The 17,918-nt window shown below is 42.8% G+C and overlaps 1 protein-coding gene across 3 annotated transcripts in view; it reads left to right on the top strand.

Moving 5' to 3' along the window:
• Positions 1-16,259, top strand: part of LOC106562365 (serine/threonine-protein kinase 33-like) — a 53,295-nt gene extending 37,036 nt beyond the window's left edge. Inside the window, exons 2-14 of one of the 3 annotated variants that reach the window (XM_045689276.1) lie at positions 1,106-1,162; positions 3,646-3,790; positions 4,307-4,420; positions 4,566-4,670; positions 4,818-4,956; positions 7,231-7,316; positions 7,946-8,033; positions 8,123-8,198; positions 9,147-9,259; positions 9,446-9,531; positions 9,724-10,110; positions 10,478-10,585; positions 15,546-16,259. In XM_045689276.1, the coding sequence (XP_045545232.1) occupies positions 1,134-1,162; positions 3,646-3,790; positions 4,307-4,420; positions 4,566-4,670; positions 4,818-4,956; positions 7,231-7,316; positions 7,946-8,033; positions 8,123-8,198; positions 9,147-9,259; positions 9,446-9,531; positions 9,724-10,110; positions 10,478-10,585; positions 15,546-15,686 (1,617 nt within the window). In that variant the 5' untranslated portion in view covers positions 1,106-1,133 and the 3' untranslated portion in view covers positions 15,687-16,259. Of the gene's footprint in view, positions 1-1,105; positions 1,163-3,645; positions 3,791-4,306; positions 4,421-4,565; positions 4,671-4,817; positions 4,957-7,230; positions 7,317-7,945; positions 8,034-8,122; positions 8,199-9,146; positions 9,260-9,445; positions 9,532-9,723; positions 10,111-10,477; positions 10,586-15,535 lie in introns of all 3 variants that reach the window. The other 2 variants (XM_045689275.1, XM_045689277.1) reach the window with 2 other exon arrangements.
• Positions 16,260-17,918: the final 1,659 nt, after the last annotated feature.

Here is a 17,918-nt window from a genome sequence, read left to right as displayed (position 1 = left end):
TCATCTGAATGAAAATGATTAGGAGACTAACTGCAAAACTGGCATTTTTTGGGGGACCAATGTCTTGTTTATTACAGTGTAATAATTGTGGAAGAATCAAAACTTCAGATTTTATTTAGGCCTACAACTTTCTGTTGCCACACAGACCATGAAAGTGCGATGGCAGTGCATGTCGAAAACAGAAGAAAGAGATGGAAGGGGTGGAGAGCGAGATAGAGGAGACCTCTATCTGGTCCAGAATTATCTTTGTGTGTCCAGGCATCATTCCAATGTCACATTTAATTTGCATTCCAAGCTGAAACACTGCATCTCCCTTGCAGTCAAGGGAAACAATGTGCATTTCCATCCACAAACAACCAGTAAATAAACTCTAATGGGGTTCTGACAGTTATGTTTGAGAGGATTGAAAAAGCAGAGAGATCGATTGATGACATTCTATCTGCCATAATTACTTTCTACTGAGATCTGGTGAGCATGAGGAAGCATATGGTTCCTGTCTGGTAGGATAGCCTACATGTTAATATATTCTACTGTATCTCTGTGTGTGAACCAAGCCTATGATGATGCTGTTTTAGAAGGTTGTGGAGACCAACCTCTATTCAGTCTGTTAGGCTAGTACACTAGTAAAAAGGTACACGCAAAGCAGGATATCAATCACATCGGAAATGATGTAAGAAGTTTGTTTCCCCCATTCAAAACCCCCATTTCTAATAGGCTAACCTATAATATGTGCTCTTTGCTATTGCATCCACTAGTATATTACCATAACTATTTATATATTCCTACTACCAGTCACTTTATGTGTAAACCCACCAACTATTCCAGTACACCTGCACATTGAAAAAGGTACTGGCACTGACCTGTATATACTTGCAATCTCGTGTTTCTTTAACACATCGTAGTTCTTGTGTGATTTTAAATGTGTACTTTTTATTTTATTATCACTGCATTGTTGGGAAAGAGCTCTCAAGGTAAGAATTTCACTGTACTGTTTTACACCCGTTGTATCCTGTGTATGTGGCGAATAAACTTAGAAACATGAAAGTTATTTGACGTGATGATTAAATGTGTATTATAACAGCATAAGCCTATCTTTTGTGTTCAGGTGTGATGCGCTGTGAGAAGCAGTAAACATGGAACACTTTGAGGCTGCTCCAGGTTGGTAAGTACAATCTGCATTGCCTTGTTGTCATTCACATACATGCTAGGCCTTTGCAATACATGGCACTTTTGCGCTGATTCAGTGCAGGAAGGCAGCTGCTAACGCAAAGATGTAGTTTGTCTAATCCAGATTTTTTTGCCTCTAAATATGTAATTTAGGGCTTCATAAGTGCCAATAGTGTTTCAGTGAGCTGTTGATTAGTTTTGAGTGCAGTCATGCCTCTTCTGCCTATACCATTCGTCATGCTAATTCACGTTTTAATTAATGTCCGTCAAGCCCTATGGTTAAAGCAATATTCACAGGCTTGACTACCCCATTAGAGGCTTTAGTACTGAGTAATACATGTATATGGTTTGTTCAGATTCTCAATTCCATAGCAAGCACAGTAATTCTGATATTTTGGAAATGCTTACAATCAAATTCAGTTATATGTGGGCCTATCTTTTATGGAGCCGTTATGGCAGCTCTTACTGATAGATCTAACGCATGTTCTCAATTTAGCCAGTCTGTACAGTACATTGTGTTCAATCAGTCTGAAAGCTGACATATCACTCATGTAAGGTTTCTTTTAGAATCCATTACAGTAATATCCTTCTCATGAGACTATTAGCAGATCACTCAAACATGATTGGGAGATTGGCTAAACCAAGAATGTGATAGTACTGTAAGTCCCCTCTGGCTTAAAGCAATCCAAGACCTGTGGATCTGTAGTGACCCATTTTAAGGTCAGACGTCTCCCTGACCTGACCCTGATATCCCATTTCCTCCCCACTGGGCTGGCTGTCAGGCGGGCACACCCTCCCTAAGGCACCTGCAGAGCAAGATGCCGGTCCCTCCCTGTGATACACTCATCACATGCCTCCCTCTCCAACAAATGAGCTGTGATTGAGGTGATTGGGATTTCCAGAGGCTGTCACAATGATTTTGACTAGCAAATAGACAGTTGGTAATGGGAGAGACAGGCCTGTTATAAGAGCCCTGTCAGGGATAAGATAATGCGTCAGAGTGAAGAGGTTAAAGACACCGCTTCCCTGTTAATAATTAATTGGTGTCCGTGTGGCGGATCCACTCCAACGCTCCCAGTCATCACTTGATAATTGCTTTACATTTAATTTGGCTTTGGAGAGTGTTTTTCAAGCTAAGTAAATTGTGCTTAGTGTTAATAATATGAACCTGTCTTCAGACACCGGTTTGGTCAGAAATCAATGGTGACAAAGTGTGGCAATTTGAACGCTGGAGATGGTGTCTCCATTTCTAAGTAGTTTATCTTAAACACTAATTGACAGGGGGGAATATATCTATGGTTATGTGTTCTGTGATTTAACAAAGAAGATAACATTTTTACAGTTGTATCATAGTATGACTGATGATTAGGTGATTCATAATAATATTACTTTTACCTGGGATGGATTAAAAGAGTAGGCCTATTATTGTACACCACAGTAACTCACTTCTATAACTTATTAGCATGCTATCATTTGAAATGAAAAGTCTGAATAGGCATCTTATTGCGTACTATAAGGGGGAAACGGAATGAACCCTTTACTTTTCCCAATGTCAAGTGTCTCACCTAAGTATTTCCCAACTTTAATCCTCTTAATAAAAAAAAGCTGCCAGGTGCTCTTTAGCATTTTGGGGTTCTGTGTTGCGGCAGCTTGCTCTAGTCTAAACAGTGGGGGAGAAAGAATCTGAGTTACCTTAAGTAGCAGAGCTGTCACCACAGTGACAGTGTCAGGCCTCCTACTGAGGCGCCCTCCAACTGACTGGCTCCTAAGGTCATGTGAGTTAAACTGCCCAGGTGTATCTGTGTGCAATTAAGTGCTAGACAAAAGAGAACCAGCAGACGTCACGGCAGACTCCGGCCCCAGAGGACAGGAGTTGCCCATCCCTGACCTACATAGAGATTAGGGCTGGCACAATTACTGCATAACCGACAGTTATGGATGAAAACCGTCGTTTAAATAAAATAACCGTTTACATTTATTTTATATTTTTTTGTGTGTGGAACGAACAGCTGACTGAAGACTGGGCGGCCGGGCATTCGTGCGGTTGAGTCGGTTTCTGCGGTAACATGGATTCTTAACAATGTGATGTAACTTTGTTGTTCCTTGCTGAAACAAGCAAAGTGTTGTAACAAACAAGTCTTTGGTTGCCCAGGCAATGCCCCCCTCCCTGCAGCACGGCAACACATGCAGTCAGGAGCGGAGGAGAACACTATTGGAATGGAGACCACTGTCATTTGGCTGACCAATAACCGTTACCCAAAATTCCATGACCGTCACAGTCCTAATAATGATGTTAAACAACAGTTGGACATCAACTGAGCAAAATCCTATTTCTCGGCTGAAATAATCCTGTAAAAATGTACATTGTTGTATGATTGTTAGCTGTAGTGTGATTAGATTGTATGCCTGGATGCACCCAGAAGGGGTCATCTCAGTGTGCCTTCTGTTCCTTCCCTGTGTTGTGTGTGCTTCACCCAGCTATAAAGCTCCTCATCTGTACATGACACCAGCAGATGTTTGTGGAGTTGGCATGAAAATGGCTTCTCAGTGGAACACTGCCCGTGTGAGCAGTGCAGCGAGGAAGGTGCCCCACACCCGTATGGAGGATGAGGCTGACCTCCAGGTAGGTAGAGTCCACATCTTGTTTATTCCCAGATACCACCCCCCATTGCCCTGGGGCACTAGTACCACCCTCTACCCCTCCCCGTCTGACCTCTATACTGCCTCCGTTTGCTCCTGATTCCACCCCCTCTCTCGGGGCTTCGGCTGCTCTCTTTGCCAAATCTGCAGCAGGCAGTGCTCAGCCTTGCATGCGCAGAGATAATGATCAAGTTAATTAGACCTGAGATTGAATGAACTGCGGCAGCAACTTAATCATTTGTAACTTGATTAGAAATACTATATTCTGCAACTCCAGAGACGGGCAAACTTTCCTTTTTTGAGTGCTCGAAAATTAAGGTCCACTTTAAGATTCAGGTCTTGAGATAATGTTGCAATAGAAGCAGGGAAATAAACCCGAGCTCGTATACTCAAACAAGCCCATAAGCTGAGGGTAAATTTCCTTGTGAATGGTTTTACTGAGTTGACAGAGCAGATGTGAGTTGCCTTTCTGTTAATGGTTCCTCTGTTATCTCCATAGCAAATATACTCATTTGGGAGGAAATTAGGTCAAGGTAGCTTTGGGGTCGTCTGTGAAGCCACCCACAATGAGACAAGGAAGAAATGGGCTATTAAGAAGGTGAACAAAGAGAAGGTGAGTGAATTAGTGTTTCCCATGGGCAGCTTGTTGACTGCAGTGATGAAAAGAGACACTCTAAAGTCAGTCTAAAGTCAGTCTAATGGCTACTAGAACAGCCCCACACCTCAGTGCACTCACTCAGCTTCTTCCCTCCATGCAGGCTGGAAGTTCAGGTGTCAAACTGTTGGAACGGGAAGTGAGCATCCTGAAACGTGTGAACCATGCACACATAATACATCTGGAGGAAGTCTTTGAAACACAAAAGGTAAGGGATGCTTTCTTAGAAGTAATGGAGTCAATATCTCAGTAGTGTGCGTGCAGACGATTGCGTAAGCACCATGAATGAGAGCGAGGCCAGTCAGATCTATTTGTGGGGGCCATTTTCAGTCTATGTGCTGTGCTTTGTGTCCAGAGGATGTATCTGGTTACTGAGCTGTGTGAGGGAGGGGAGCTGAAGGAGCTCCTTCAGAAGAACACACGCTTCACAGAGGAGGAGACCAGGCACATCATCTACAGCCTGGCTGAGGCCATCGTCTACCTGCATAAGAAGGGTAATATGACTAAAGTTATAGATTTCACATCGTTACAAGGATCTACATTTGAATATTTTACACTGTGAAACTTTATTTCAAGAAACAATAAAGGAAGGGTAAGAGGCAGAATATCAGACTATGCCTTCTTTGACCTTTATGAAACATAACTAACTAATCTAGGTGCACTGATTAAATCATTCCAACATTAATGCAAACACTACAGACAATGTGTTGTATGAGTAAATTGTGTGCGGGGACAATGTTCAAATTGGTGATATCACGGTCACATCGTACTCAAATGAGTCAAATTGCTTTGGCCTCATTGACGTGTGATAATCAGGGAGATGATACCATGTTATGGCTCCCAGTCATTATAGAACCTGGCTTATTCTAATAATGACATAATAATGAACAACTGCCAGGCAAAAATGGTAGCCCTTTTAATTGAGTCTGAGGGGTTTATTTGAAGATGCTGTTTTTCCCCCCTCCTGATGGTGAAATCTCTAGTTAGAGGTAATTTAGGACGTTGCTTGGCAATGAGACACCATTACATGGGGCTAATGACTCATTTACAACGAGCTGGGGAGGAATACAGATTAATAGGTGTGTTTTCACACTAAGAGTCCCTCTGCGCTGTCGTGCCGCACTTCTATGGCGACTAATGATACCAGTGGGGATGTGGTGCTGAAGGTTAGCAGTGACTGTCACAGGTAGTGGCCTTAAAGGGCCATTCCACCACTTTTCAACCACATTTTCATTGTCTCCAGCACAATACCAGTGTGTACATATATGAAAACAGTGCACCAATACATTTTGTGGAAAGAAATATAAACACGCTGTTTTCAGATATGTAGACAATGGTTTGGTGCTGGAGATGATGAATATGAGGTAAAAAGGTGGAGGAATTGTCCTTTACCCATATATAAGCAGCATGAACATTTACATGCATTACTTATTCAACAGTAAATATGACACATTTGTTTAGTAAAGACATTGATATGATACATTTATTTTGCATAGAACGATTGATTTGGTCCCATGGAATATTACTATGAATTCTGTGAACTATTTGTTCATTGTACTATTAGTTCTTCACCATACTGTTGTTACTATATAAATATAGAGGTTCATCCACTGTTGTACACCCCGGAGTCTTTTTATTTAGTCCTGAGCTCAATCTACATGAACATTAGAGCAGAGGAAACAATATATTAGAGGTCAGCATGCTCCGCCCCTCTCACAAAATCACTTTAACAGAGTTGAACTTTAAGACTCCAGGGGAGAGAACTTCTCAAACTAATATGTGTGCAGAGACACTTTATTTTCCATCCCATCAAGTCAATCTAGCAGCAGCATCTAATCGAACCTTTATAACTCTTTCAAACGTCTCCGAATCCTCCGCTCCATTCTGCACATCTCTTGTAATGACCACTGATACTTTGTGGCTCACCATTTTTAAAAGAAGGCTGATATCTAGAGATTTGTCATAGGGATTGCTTGAATTTAGTAAAGCGCTCATGGTTTTCCTGAGGATAAAGTAGCTGTTCTTGTCACAATCTCTGGGACTTCAGCTGGGGCAGAACCCCTCTCTTTCTCAGTGAATCAAACTCATTCCCAGTGGAATGCTCGATGACATCCATGATTGATTAAGGTTGTGGAGATGTCACCTGTTGAAAACAAGGCAGCACTAAACATGTCGTCCCACACGAATGATGCAGGGATGTCACGTGTCCTACTTATATCAGTACACTTGCAACAACCTAAGCATTACAAAACTTATATTAGATCAAATAAGCCACACATAGCAAAAACGCCATTCCATTTTTTGTCACAGAATTTGACACTCATTGACCTCCATACAAAAACTTCTTACTTGGTGAGCATTTTCTTTTTTTTAAACACCACCTGCTGGAGAAGACAGATTTTGGGACACCTTATCCCTCTCGCTTCACCTCTACCTCTCTGGTATGACTCACACATTTCAGTTAATTACTATAGCTCCCGCCTTGAGCCAATCAGTGTCATTTTGTAAATGCCGGATCTCTACGGTAAGACACATTATTCACCCAAGTTTAGTCGAAATCATGCAGTACTGTCTGAGATGGCGTACGGACGGACTGAGACAGATCCACAGTCCCTTCCCCGATTTCATCGTGGGGGACAATTACTCATTGTAGACTTAGCCTTTAACTGCTTTTAACCATCATACTTGTCCTCTCTGCTAAAGACCTTTTGAAAGCCATTATGGTTGGTTCTTCTCATAGTAAAGGTGGTTTCATTTTCGTATTTCAGACATAGTTCACCGAGACCTGAAACTGGAGAACATTCTAGTGAAGAGTTATCATCATGGTGTTGATAATGACATGATCAATATCAAGGTGAGATGGCGACACAAACTGAAACTTTCACTGCTGTTTCTCATCCAGCCAGTCTCTGCAGGGACTTAAGGACAGGCTGCTGATGTGTTTTTTTTCTCCCACTCTCCCCCTAAATGGTTTTAAATGCTACTTCATTATGACAGACCCCCGTTTGGTTCCCCTTTATATCACGCCGTACAAAACGGTGAATCAAGAGCATCTTTTAAGACAAATTACCGCCTGGGCCCAGCATGTTGTGTGCATTGACGGAGCACAGGCTAAAGCAGATACCTGGAGCGTGGGCTCAAACAAGGCAGGGCGGCAGCATAAATCACACACACACACTGCTGAAAGACAGCGTTGTTCTGGCACGGTATAAAATGCTTTTATCTGTCAGGAGGAGGTCATCTCTCCTGGATATTTTCTCCTGTTGTATTTCTCCTGCCTGCCATTATTTACTACATGAGAACATATTGCATGTACAGCTCATATTTGTTATTCATCTAACATAGAGAGGCCCAGTTGCTTTTCAAGTAAACCTTGTTTTGTCTGATAAATAACACTAACAAGAAAGGATTTGATATGAGATAGATACACACGCAGGCCTACAGCATGTATCAGTGTCTGCTGTCGGCCCTCTCTCCTCCCAGGTGACAGACTTTGGGTTGTCAGTAAAGAAGGGGGGTGTTGGCAGTGAGAACATGCTGAAAGCCACCTGTGGGACTCCTATCTACATGGGTAAGATTGACACGCTTAGCTCCTACACACAAAGATCACATCATATTAGAGAAGTCCTGTTAAAACCAGTCCTCTCCTCTCTGTTTCAGCTCCTGAGGTGATCAATGCTCATGAGTACAGTCAGCAGTGTGATGTGTGGAGTATTGGGGTCATCATGTACATGCTGTAAGCAATGCACCCACCCACCCATCCCTCCTTTATCACTGCCTGTCTTTCTGGTCTGTCTGTGTCTCTCCCTCTCACTGTAGCAGCTTTTTCTATACTATGTACAGTTAGCCCAGTGACCAATCAACTAGTAGTATAGTTTTAGAGGCCTGTGTGACTGACAGGACTGTCTCCTCGTAGCCTGTGTGACTGACAGGTCTGCCTCCCTGTAAGCTGTGTGACTGACAGGACTGTCTCCCTGTAAGCTGTGTGACTGACAGGACTGTCTCCCTGTAAGCTGTGTGACTGACAGGACTGTCTCCCTGTAAGCTGTGTGACTGACAGGACTGTCTCCCTGTAAGCTGTGTGACTGACAGGACTGTCTCCTCGCAGCCTGTGTGACTGACAGGACTGTCTCCCTGTAAGCTGTGTGACTGACAGGACTGTCTCCCTGTAAGCTGTGTGACTGACAGGACTGTCTCCCTGTAAGCTGTGTGACTGACAGGACTGTCTCCCTGTAAGCTGTGTGACTGACAGGACTGTCTCCCTGTAAGCTGTGTGACTGACAGGACTGTCTCCCTGTAAGCTGTGTGACTGACAGGACTGTCTCCCTGTAAGCTGTGTGACTGACAGGACTGTCTCCCTGTAAGCTGTGTGACTGACAGGACTGTCTCCCTGTAAGCTGTGTGACTGACAGGACTGTCTCCTCGCAGCCTGTGTGACTGACAGGACTGTCTCCTCGTAGCCTGTGTGACTGACAGGACTGTCTCCTCGTAGCCTGTGTGATTGACAGGACTGTTTCCTCGTAGCCTGTGTGACTGACAGGACTGTCTCCTCGTAGCCTGTGTGACTGACAGGACTGTTTCCTCGTAGCCTGTGTGACTGACAGGACTGTCTCCTCGTAGCCTGTGTGACTGACAGGACTGTCTCCCTGTAAGCTGTGTGACTGACAGGACTGTCTCCCTGTAGGCTGTGTGGGGAACCTCCATTCATCGCCACCTCTGAGGAAAGACTCTTTGACATGATCAAGAAGGGAGAACTCCACTTTGACGGACCCGTCTGGGATTCTATCAGTGATGCAGGTGACATACAGTAGTACTGCTTCTCAACCTCTCTGACTTCTGTTTGTAACATCTCTGGTGATATGGAACTCTAAGGACACATGGTACTTGACCACATCCAGGTTGAGCTGATAGGTCCTTCTTACAATGGTTATTATTACATGACTTTAACATAGCGTACTGACTGTCACATTTTTATCTCACCAGCCAAAAAAGTGTTGAGTTGCCTCCTGAAAGTTGATCCCGCCCATCGCATCACAGCCAATGAGCTGCTGGATAACCCCTGGATCACGGTAAGGGGCTGATCTACCCAGCTACATTTCACATTAACAATAATGAGTACAGGAAGGACTCTCTCTGGTATTGCTGCATGATGGGATTGGGAATTGGTATCTCACAGCCTGGTTTATGGGGTTTATTGCAGTGTGGTGATATTAACCCTTTAGAGGTGGTCTAACATTAGGTAGTGGTACTGTGTCTTACAGGGTGACTCCAACACTCTGGCCACACCCACCAACGTGCTGGAGATGATGCGTCTGTTCCGGGATGACCCGGAGGAGGCGGAGAGTGAGGAGGAGAGCGAGGTGGTCAGTGACGTGCTGAACGAGCTCTCTCTCAGCTGCTCCCAGGACAGCCTGACTCTGAAGCCCAGGGCAACACTGGAGGACGGGGCAGGATCAGAGCATACAGTAACACTGGAACCTAGGGTTAGGCCTGAGAACATGGCAGGGATGGAGGGTGGGGCCAGGCTGGAGGACCAGGTAAGGCCGGAGCCCAGGGGGGCCTCAGCGCGCAGTAACCGCAGGAACATTACTGAGCTCAGCTATGAGGGAGACACAGACAGTAGCAGCAGCAAACCCACCACCAAACAGGTACTGTAGTACACAAAATTACCACACATGCTGTACACACAACTCAGTCACGCCATCATGACTTGCCACTTCATAGGTGTTAGGTTCAAAATAACCTCTCACTAAACCCACCATGACTCAAGCTTTGGTTTAAAATTAGCCTTCTTGGCAAGTGAGCTGTTTCACTTACACACTGGTATACGATCTTCCGTTTCCCTTCCACTTCCACATCAATTAGCTTATGTGGTAATGATCTTGTTTTTGACTAAAGACTAGGTCTTTGTTGCGTAGCTATACTTAAAGCATGGGAGTAATCACCTAGCGGTTCAGGCTCTCTACAATATTTAGGGTTATTCAATCCCCCTCCGATATCTCTAATCCACTGCAGAGACAGAAGAAGAAGAAGAAGAAGGTTGCTTCCTCATCGTCCAATGGACTGAAAACCAACGGCTCTGCTGTGAAGGTCTGCAACTCACTCAGTCCCCCCACTTCACAGGTCAGTCGTTTAGCAGTCTGTCTGCAAAGTCCTCTTCTCACAACACTGGGAATTAGGCTACCATTAGATATTTGTTTTTTGACAGTTTAGACTTTTTTTCTGATATTGATGCAATGAAGATGATTACAACTCTTCATCGTGCAACATTTTTTCAAATTTGTCACACGGGCCATTGATTCATGTATTTTATATTAAGCCAAGCTAAATCTCTATTTGTCTTCACAAAACAGCCTGGAATGTATAAGATCTGATTCAAAATGGGTTGATTTGTTAAAGAAAATGCTTTTAGTTTTAAAGGCTCCCACCAGAGGGCAATGCCACCCCTATTTCGACGTAATTCCTTTCCTATAGAGGAAATTGTCGTTTAGGTTCCACCTCCGAAGAATAACATAGGCTGCTAATACATATTCATGAATTGGGGGTGGGACCATTGTGGTGATTTCCACGTGGAGTGGGGAAAAGCAACAAGCAGGGTTCTGACGGCTGTCAGTGTAGCTAGCTAGCTAGCATGCTAACTTTATCTGGCTAGCTAATGTTATCTGTTGTTCAAAAGATTAGCCAGCTAGGCTATGGCTTGTTCTGGAGCTGGATTTGTCATAAGCATGTAGGGCAAGGATGGGCAACTTTGAGGGTGGGGGCCACAAAAAATCTGAACTCATCATGGGCCGCAGTTGCTGGGTTTGCGTACTCGCATCCATAAAGCAAGTTTGCTTAAATTAAGCACATTTTGCCATGGAGCGGAGAGAAGATTTTGCAAATTTATAACTAATTTCATGCAATTCTACTCATTTTGCCATGGGCAGGAGAGGAAATGTTTTGCTGACGTAGGCTAATTCACTGACTATCACTAGCTACAATGCCTTGCAAAAGTATTCAAGCCCCTTAGTATTTTCCTATTTTGTTGCATTACAACCTGTAATTTAAATAGATTTTTATTTGGATTTAATGCAATGGACATACATAAAATAGTCAATTGGTGAAGTGAAATGAAAAAAAATACTTGTTTAAAAAGAAATCTACAAAATAAAAAATGGAAAAGTGGCGCATGCATATGTATTCACCCCCTTTGCTATGAAGCCCCTAAATAAGATCTGTTGCAACCAATTACCTTCAGAAGTCTCATAATTAGTTAGATTGCACACAGGTGTACTTTATTTAAGTGTCAAATGATCTCTGTATATTTATACACCTGTTCTGAAAGGCCCCAGAGTCTGCAACACCACTAAGCAAGCGCCACCATGAAGACCAAGGAGCTCTCCAAACAGGTCAGGGACAAAGTTGTGGAGAAGTACAGATCAGGGTTGGGTTATAAAAAAATATCAGAAACTTTGAACATTCCACGGAGTACCATTAAATCCATTATTAAAAAATGGAAAGAATATGGCACCACAACAAACCTGACAAGAGAGGGCCGCCCACCAAAACTCACGGACAAGGCAAGGAGGGCATTAATCAGAGAGGCAACAAAGAGACCAAAGATAACCCTGAAGGAGCTGCAAAGCTCCACAGAGGCGATTGGAGTGTCTGTCCATAGGACCACTTTAAGCCGTACACTCCACAGAGCTGGGCTTTACGGAAGAATGGCCAGAAAAAAGCCATTGCTTAAAGAAAAAAAATATGCAAACACATTTGGTGTTTGCCAAAAGGCATGTGGGAGACTCTCCAAACATATGGAAGAAGGTACTCTGATCAGATGAGACTAAAATTGAGCTTTTTGGCCATCAAGGAAAACCCAACACCTCTCATCACCCCGAGAACAACATCCCCACAGTGAAGCGTGGTGGCAGCATCATGCTGTGGGGATGTTTTTCATTGGCAGGGACTGAGAAACTGGTCAGAATTGAAGGAATGATGGATGGCACTAAATACATGGAAATTCTACAGGGAAACCTGTTTGTCTTCCAGAGATTTGAGTCTGGGACGGAGGTTCACCTTCCAGCAGGACAATGACCCTAAGCATACTGCTAAAGCAACACTTGAGTGGTTTAAGGGGAAACATTTAAATGTCTTGGAATGGCCTAGTCAAAGCCCAGACCTCAATCTAATTGAGAATCTGTGGTCTGACTTAAAGATTGCTGTACACCAGCGGAATCCATCAAACTTGAAGGAGCTGGAGCAGTTTTGCCTTGAAGAATGGGCAAAAATCCTTGTGGCTAGATGTGCCAAGCTTATAGAGACATACCCCAAGAGACTTGCAGCTGTAATTGGGGTGAATACCTTCGCAAGCCACTGTAGGTTTCCATCCAATTGGAGACAGATTTTCACGTGAATATTCTATAATCTGCATATAGAAAATATGCACATTTTACCAGCGGTGTTATGTTTCCACCAAATGGACTTGTTTCAGATAAATGATGACATAGTGCTCACAAAATATACTTTTTCATTTAAATGTATATGTACCGAATAAAAATCAAAAGTTTAGTGTTTCCATCTCATTTCCAACTCTACCAATACTTTTGTTACAAAAACTGTTGTGTAAAATAGTAAATGTGCCTACTCTGTGTTTGGCACCTGCGCTCAAGCCAACAGCTTGCAGATACAGTGTGGGGAGGCTGTGCGGGTTGTCTAGTTTAGTTTATTAGGATCCCCATTAGCTAATGCACATGCAGCAGCTACTCTTTCTGGGGTCCACATACAAATTAAATGCATGACAAAGTACAGAACAGTAGTAGACAAGAACAACATAAGATATTACATTAAATACAAATAAAATAAGAGTTATCCTGTCTGGGAACCTGGGACGTTTGCGTCCCACCCTAGTCAACAGCCAGTGGAATCGCGTCGCGCGAAATACAAATACCGCATAAATGCTATGACTTCAATTTCTCAAACATATGACTATTTTACACCATTTTATAGATACACCTCTCCTGAATCGAACCACGTTGTCCGATTTCAAAAAGGCTTTACAGCAAAAGCAAAACATTAGATTATGTTAGGAGAGTACCCTGCCAAAAATAATCACACTGCCATTTTCAAAGCAACTAGCATGCATCACAAATACCCAAACACAGCTAAATGCAGCACTAACCTTTGACAAATGAATGAAGACATCAGATGACACTCCTAGGACATCATGTTACACAATACATGCATTTTTTGTTTGATAAAGTTCATATTTATATATAAAAACAGCATTTTACATCGGCGCATGACGTTCAGAAAATATTTTCCCTCAAATGCTTCCGGTGAATCAGCGCTACAATTTACAAAATTACTATTCGAAAACATTGGTCAAATATAATATTGTCATTCGAAGAATTATAGATTAACATCTCGTGAATGCAACCGCATTGCCAGATTTAAAAATAACTTTACTGGGAAATGTTTCGGAACGAGAGGGTACCCACGGGCGCCCGCGTCATAGTAGTAATGGCCCTCCCTCTATGACCAACTTTCCAGGCCTTTCGTTCGGTCAGTTTTTACCGGAGAAGACTCAAACCACTTTGTAAAGACTGTTGTCATCTAGTCGAAGCCTTAGGATGTGCTAAATGAATCCTAACTCACGGTGTGTTTCATAGGCAAAGTGTTGAAGGTGATCCACAAATCAGATTTCCACTTCCTGCATGGAATCTTCTCAGGTTTTTGCCTGCCATATGAGTTCTGTTATATTCACAGACACCATTCAAACAGTTTTACAAACTTTAGAGTGTTTTCTATCCAAATCTACTAATTATATGCATATTCTAGTTACTGGGCAGGAGTAGTAACCAGATTAAATCGGGTACGTTTTTTATCTGGCCGTGCAAATACTGCCCCCTAGCCCCAACAGGTTAAATATAGTAAAGACACCAAGAGACAACTAAAATACTATCTAGTATACTATAACAATAATACAGTGTCTAGTCTACATGATAAGAGCGAGAATATTTTTATTTGTCAAATGGCAATCAAGCATTGATCATCATGTAGCCTAATAAACTGCAAGGTTTCCCGAGTATCATCGGGTGAAGTCAGCCTGCAGGTGCCCGGCCCACCACAAGGAGTTGCTGGAGCGCGATGAGACAAGTAGAGCCTTCCCCTATCCCGGACGATGTTGTGCCAATTGTGCACCGCCCTATGGGACTCCTGGGATTGAACTCCCACAGCCTGGGATTGAACCCCAGTAGTGACACTACAACATTGCAATGCAGTGCCTTAGACCACTGTGCCACTGAGGAGGCCCATATGATAATTTTTTTATATGATATTACTTAACTCGCATAAAAACTGTGGATGGAAACGTGGTTACTGACTGACATAACGAGAATAATCTGCTGATGCACAACCAAGTTGCAAAATTGTACCTTGTGTATTCTACTGTTCCGAGTGCCTTCAAACCGCGGGCCACCAGTTGCCCATCCCTAATGTAGGGATACTTCGCCACAAATGGATAGGGGAAACAAGTTACTTTGACTTTGTCATCTATTGTTATCTCCAGTTTTGGCATCTTTCATAAATTATCTATTATATTTCTCAGCTCAGTCGCAACTCGCAAACTTTGCAGGTGTTTATGATTAATAAGCAATGCCATGCTGGTGGGTGGTACCATTCAAATAAAACCCAGCCCTGAAACGAAACGTCGGCTAAAAAGAATGTGCATGTCATTTCATAGGAAAAGACACGTCATTTGCACAAATTTTCACGAAGTGGGCAATTTTTCAAGCCCAAATATATTATACTTTGACCTAAAACAATGAATTATTGACTTCAATCGTTGTGCAACACCATGAGGAAGCTCTGGCAATTGTCTTTCAGCTCAAAAAAGTGGATTTCTACTAGTGTGGGCGTTTGAATGCTTTTTGGCCATCATGTTGGTGCTGTTGATGTTCACTCACCACTAGATGGTGACAGATTTACCTAGAAGGTGAGCCGAGGTAGTGACAGATCCAGTAGATGTTGTTCTGTAGAGGGGAACCTGTTGTGTTGGCCTAGTGTGAGATGAATGTGAGTATCTTATCTTTGCAGTCCCATACAGGTGGCAAACTCTCCAGGCAGTCGAGTGCAAATCGTCTCAGCCCACAGGACAAGAGTGAGACCCGCCCAACCTCTTCCCCAGTGGGGCCAGCTCCCAAACCAGTGGCTGGTCCAGGGAAGGCAGAGGCCCACAAAGACATAGCAACGATTTCACAGTAAAGCACCTGATTCCTGTTGTTCAAACTATCCCTGTTGTGTCCCCACTGACCTATCTTAGGCTACCTGTCGTTTCTGTTATGCTTAGTTACATACTTTGTCTGTATTTTCCATATCAAACTCACTGACAGTCTGAGTCGTTTCAAAATACACTCATTAAAAAGTAGATGGGGAAACTCAAAGGGAGTGTTCATCTCTCTTATTTATTCCGTTGGGTTTAATTCATGATTTATTAGTGGTTCACTGGGTTGTGTAGCTGTTAGTGTTTTCTATATACTGTAAAAGTATACTTTTCTATTTCTTTCAGTATCCTAACGGGCAAATTTGGTATGAAAGATCTTCAAAGTGCTTTGTTTTTCCCCACACATGTCATTAACATAAAAATAGTCCAACATTCATTAGTAGTCAGTGGCGACCAGGGGCTCAAACTTGTCTGCTGTTTATTCTTTTCATTGAGCTGTTCTAAGGATGATTTAAGGATGATTGCCAAGCATCATGAGAATAAACTAATGTACAGATACTCCATTATTTTGTGTTCAATAAACATAATCAGAAATTATATATTTTTTGTTCTGATTTTGTGATAACTTTTCTGTTGTTCTGTTTTGACCTCTCACTTTCTAAAATCTCAAAAAATGCTGTTGACCTTCTTGGTGTCAATACAGACCGCCAGTGGCACACAGGCTGGTTACACGCCATGAAAATGCAGGGGATTGGGACTGAGGGCAACCATGGCTCTAATCTCGTTTGGGAGGCCATTGAAAGCAGCAGGAGCTACTTTCAGGGCTCTGCCATTCAAGCACAGGTCTTTCTGCTGTAGAGAGAATAATCCCCAGCATAGATACAACATTAAAGTAGTCAAGCACAACCCACAGAGGCTGTGTTTCAAATCCACCCATTTGCATCTTGAAGTGAATGTGTGCAGACAGTGGAGCACGGAGTGAGCAGAGGCTTTCTCTCTCTGTGTGTATGTGTGGTGGTTGGATTAGCTCTTTTGAAGCGAAGCACATGGCACATTTTTCCTTTTTGGTGATTGGTTCACGGCCTTTAAACTGTAAATAGCTCCCTTTAATCAAAGTCTGCCAGTGCTTTGTCCAGGTAGGCATGCTTGCCTTTCCTTTCCTGGCCTGGTGGATGGTTCCACATGCCGGGAGGAATGACTGGCTACAGGAGGGGTAGGTTGTTTTAGAGCCTAGTTTTGATACACAACTTTCTAAATAAAAAAATTATGCTTTATGGGAGCACAGAGTGAATGACAAATTAAATATATTTTATAGTATTCACTGAGTATACCTTCCTAATATTGAGTTGGGGGGCATGGACTCCACAAGGTGTTGAAAGCATTCCACAGGGATGCTGGCCCATGTTGACTCCAATGCTTCCCACAGTTGTGTCAAGTTGGCTGGATGTTCTTTGGGTGGTGGACCATTCTTGATACACACAGGAAACTGTTGAGCGTGAAAAACCCAGCAGTGTTGCAGTTCTTGACACAAACCGGTGTGCCTGGCACCTACTACCATACCCCGTTCAAAGGCACTTAAATATTTTGTCTTGCCCATTCACCCTATGGCACACACACACAATCCATGTCTCAAGGCTTAAAAATCCGTCTTTAACCTACACTGAAGTGGATTTACCAAGTGACATCAAGGGATCATATAGCTTTCACCTGGTCAGTGTGTCTTGGAAAGAGCAGGTGTCCTTAATGTTTTGTATACTCCGTGTATATTATCAATAAAAATGAAGGGCAAAAGGAAATGGGAAAACACCAAACTGTAATATTGTGGGATTACATTTGTAATTTACTTGATACTACTTATGTTAGCACCAGATGGAGCTGTAGTGGATTCCAGAGTTAATTTCTAGAATTGACAGGTGGACGCTGGCTAGAATGGCCTGCTATCTGGTTTCATGTGTGAATGCAGCCGTATACGTGTGTGATTGATTGAGCCATTAAATAATTATGGTGTATGTAAATTGTCAGTGATGAACAACTGCATGTTTGCTGTGATGTGTCTCAATGATTCATTTAAGGAAAATAGCATGTTGAGAGGGACATTTTCTCCCAGCATAATCCACTGATCTGAGAATAAAAAGCATTGAAGATAACAATGATTCATTCAGTTTGTAAACCCCTCCTCCTTTTAGACACATGAACTGAATTTGCACAAGGTCTGTTTAGACAACCTCCTGTATGGCTAATGCGCTGTCAGAGGCA

The sequence above is a fragment of the Salmo salar genome, chromosome ssa11 (genome assembly GCF_905237065.1).
Source record: "Salmo salar chromosome ssa11, Ssal_v3.1, whole genome shotgun sequence".
NCBI lineage: Eukaryota > Metazoa > Chordata > Actinopteri > Salmoniformes > Salmonidae > Salmo > Salmo salar.
This window is presented reverse-complemented; position numbering and strand designations above follow the sequence as displayed.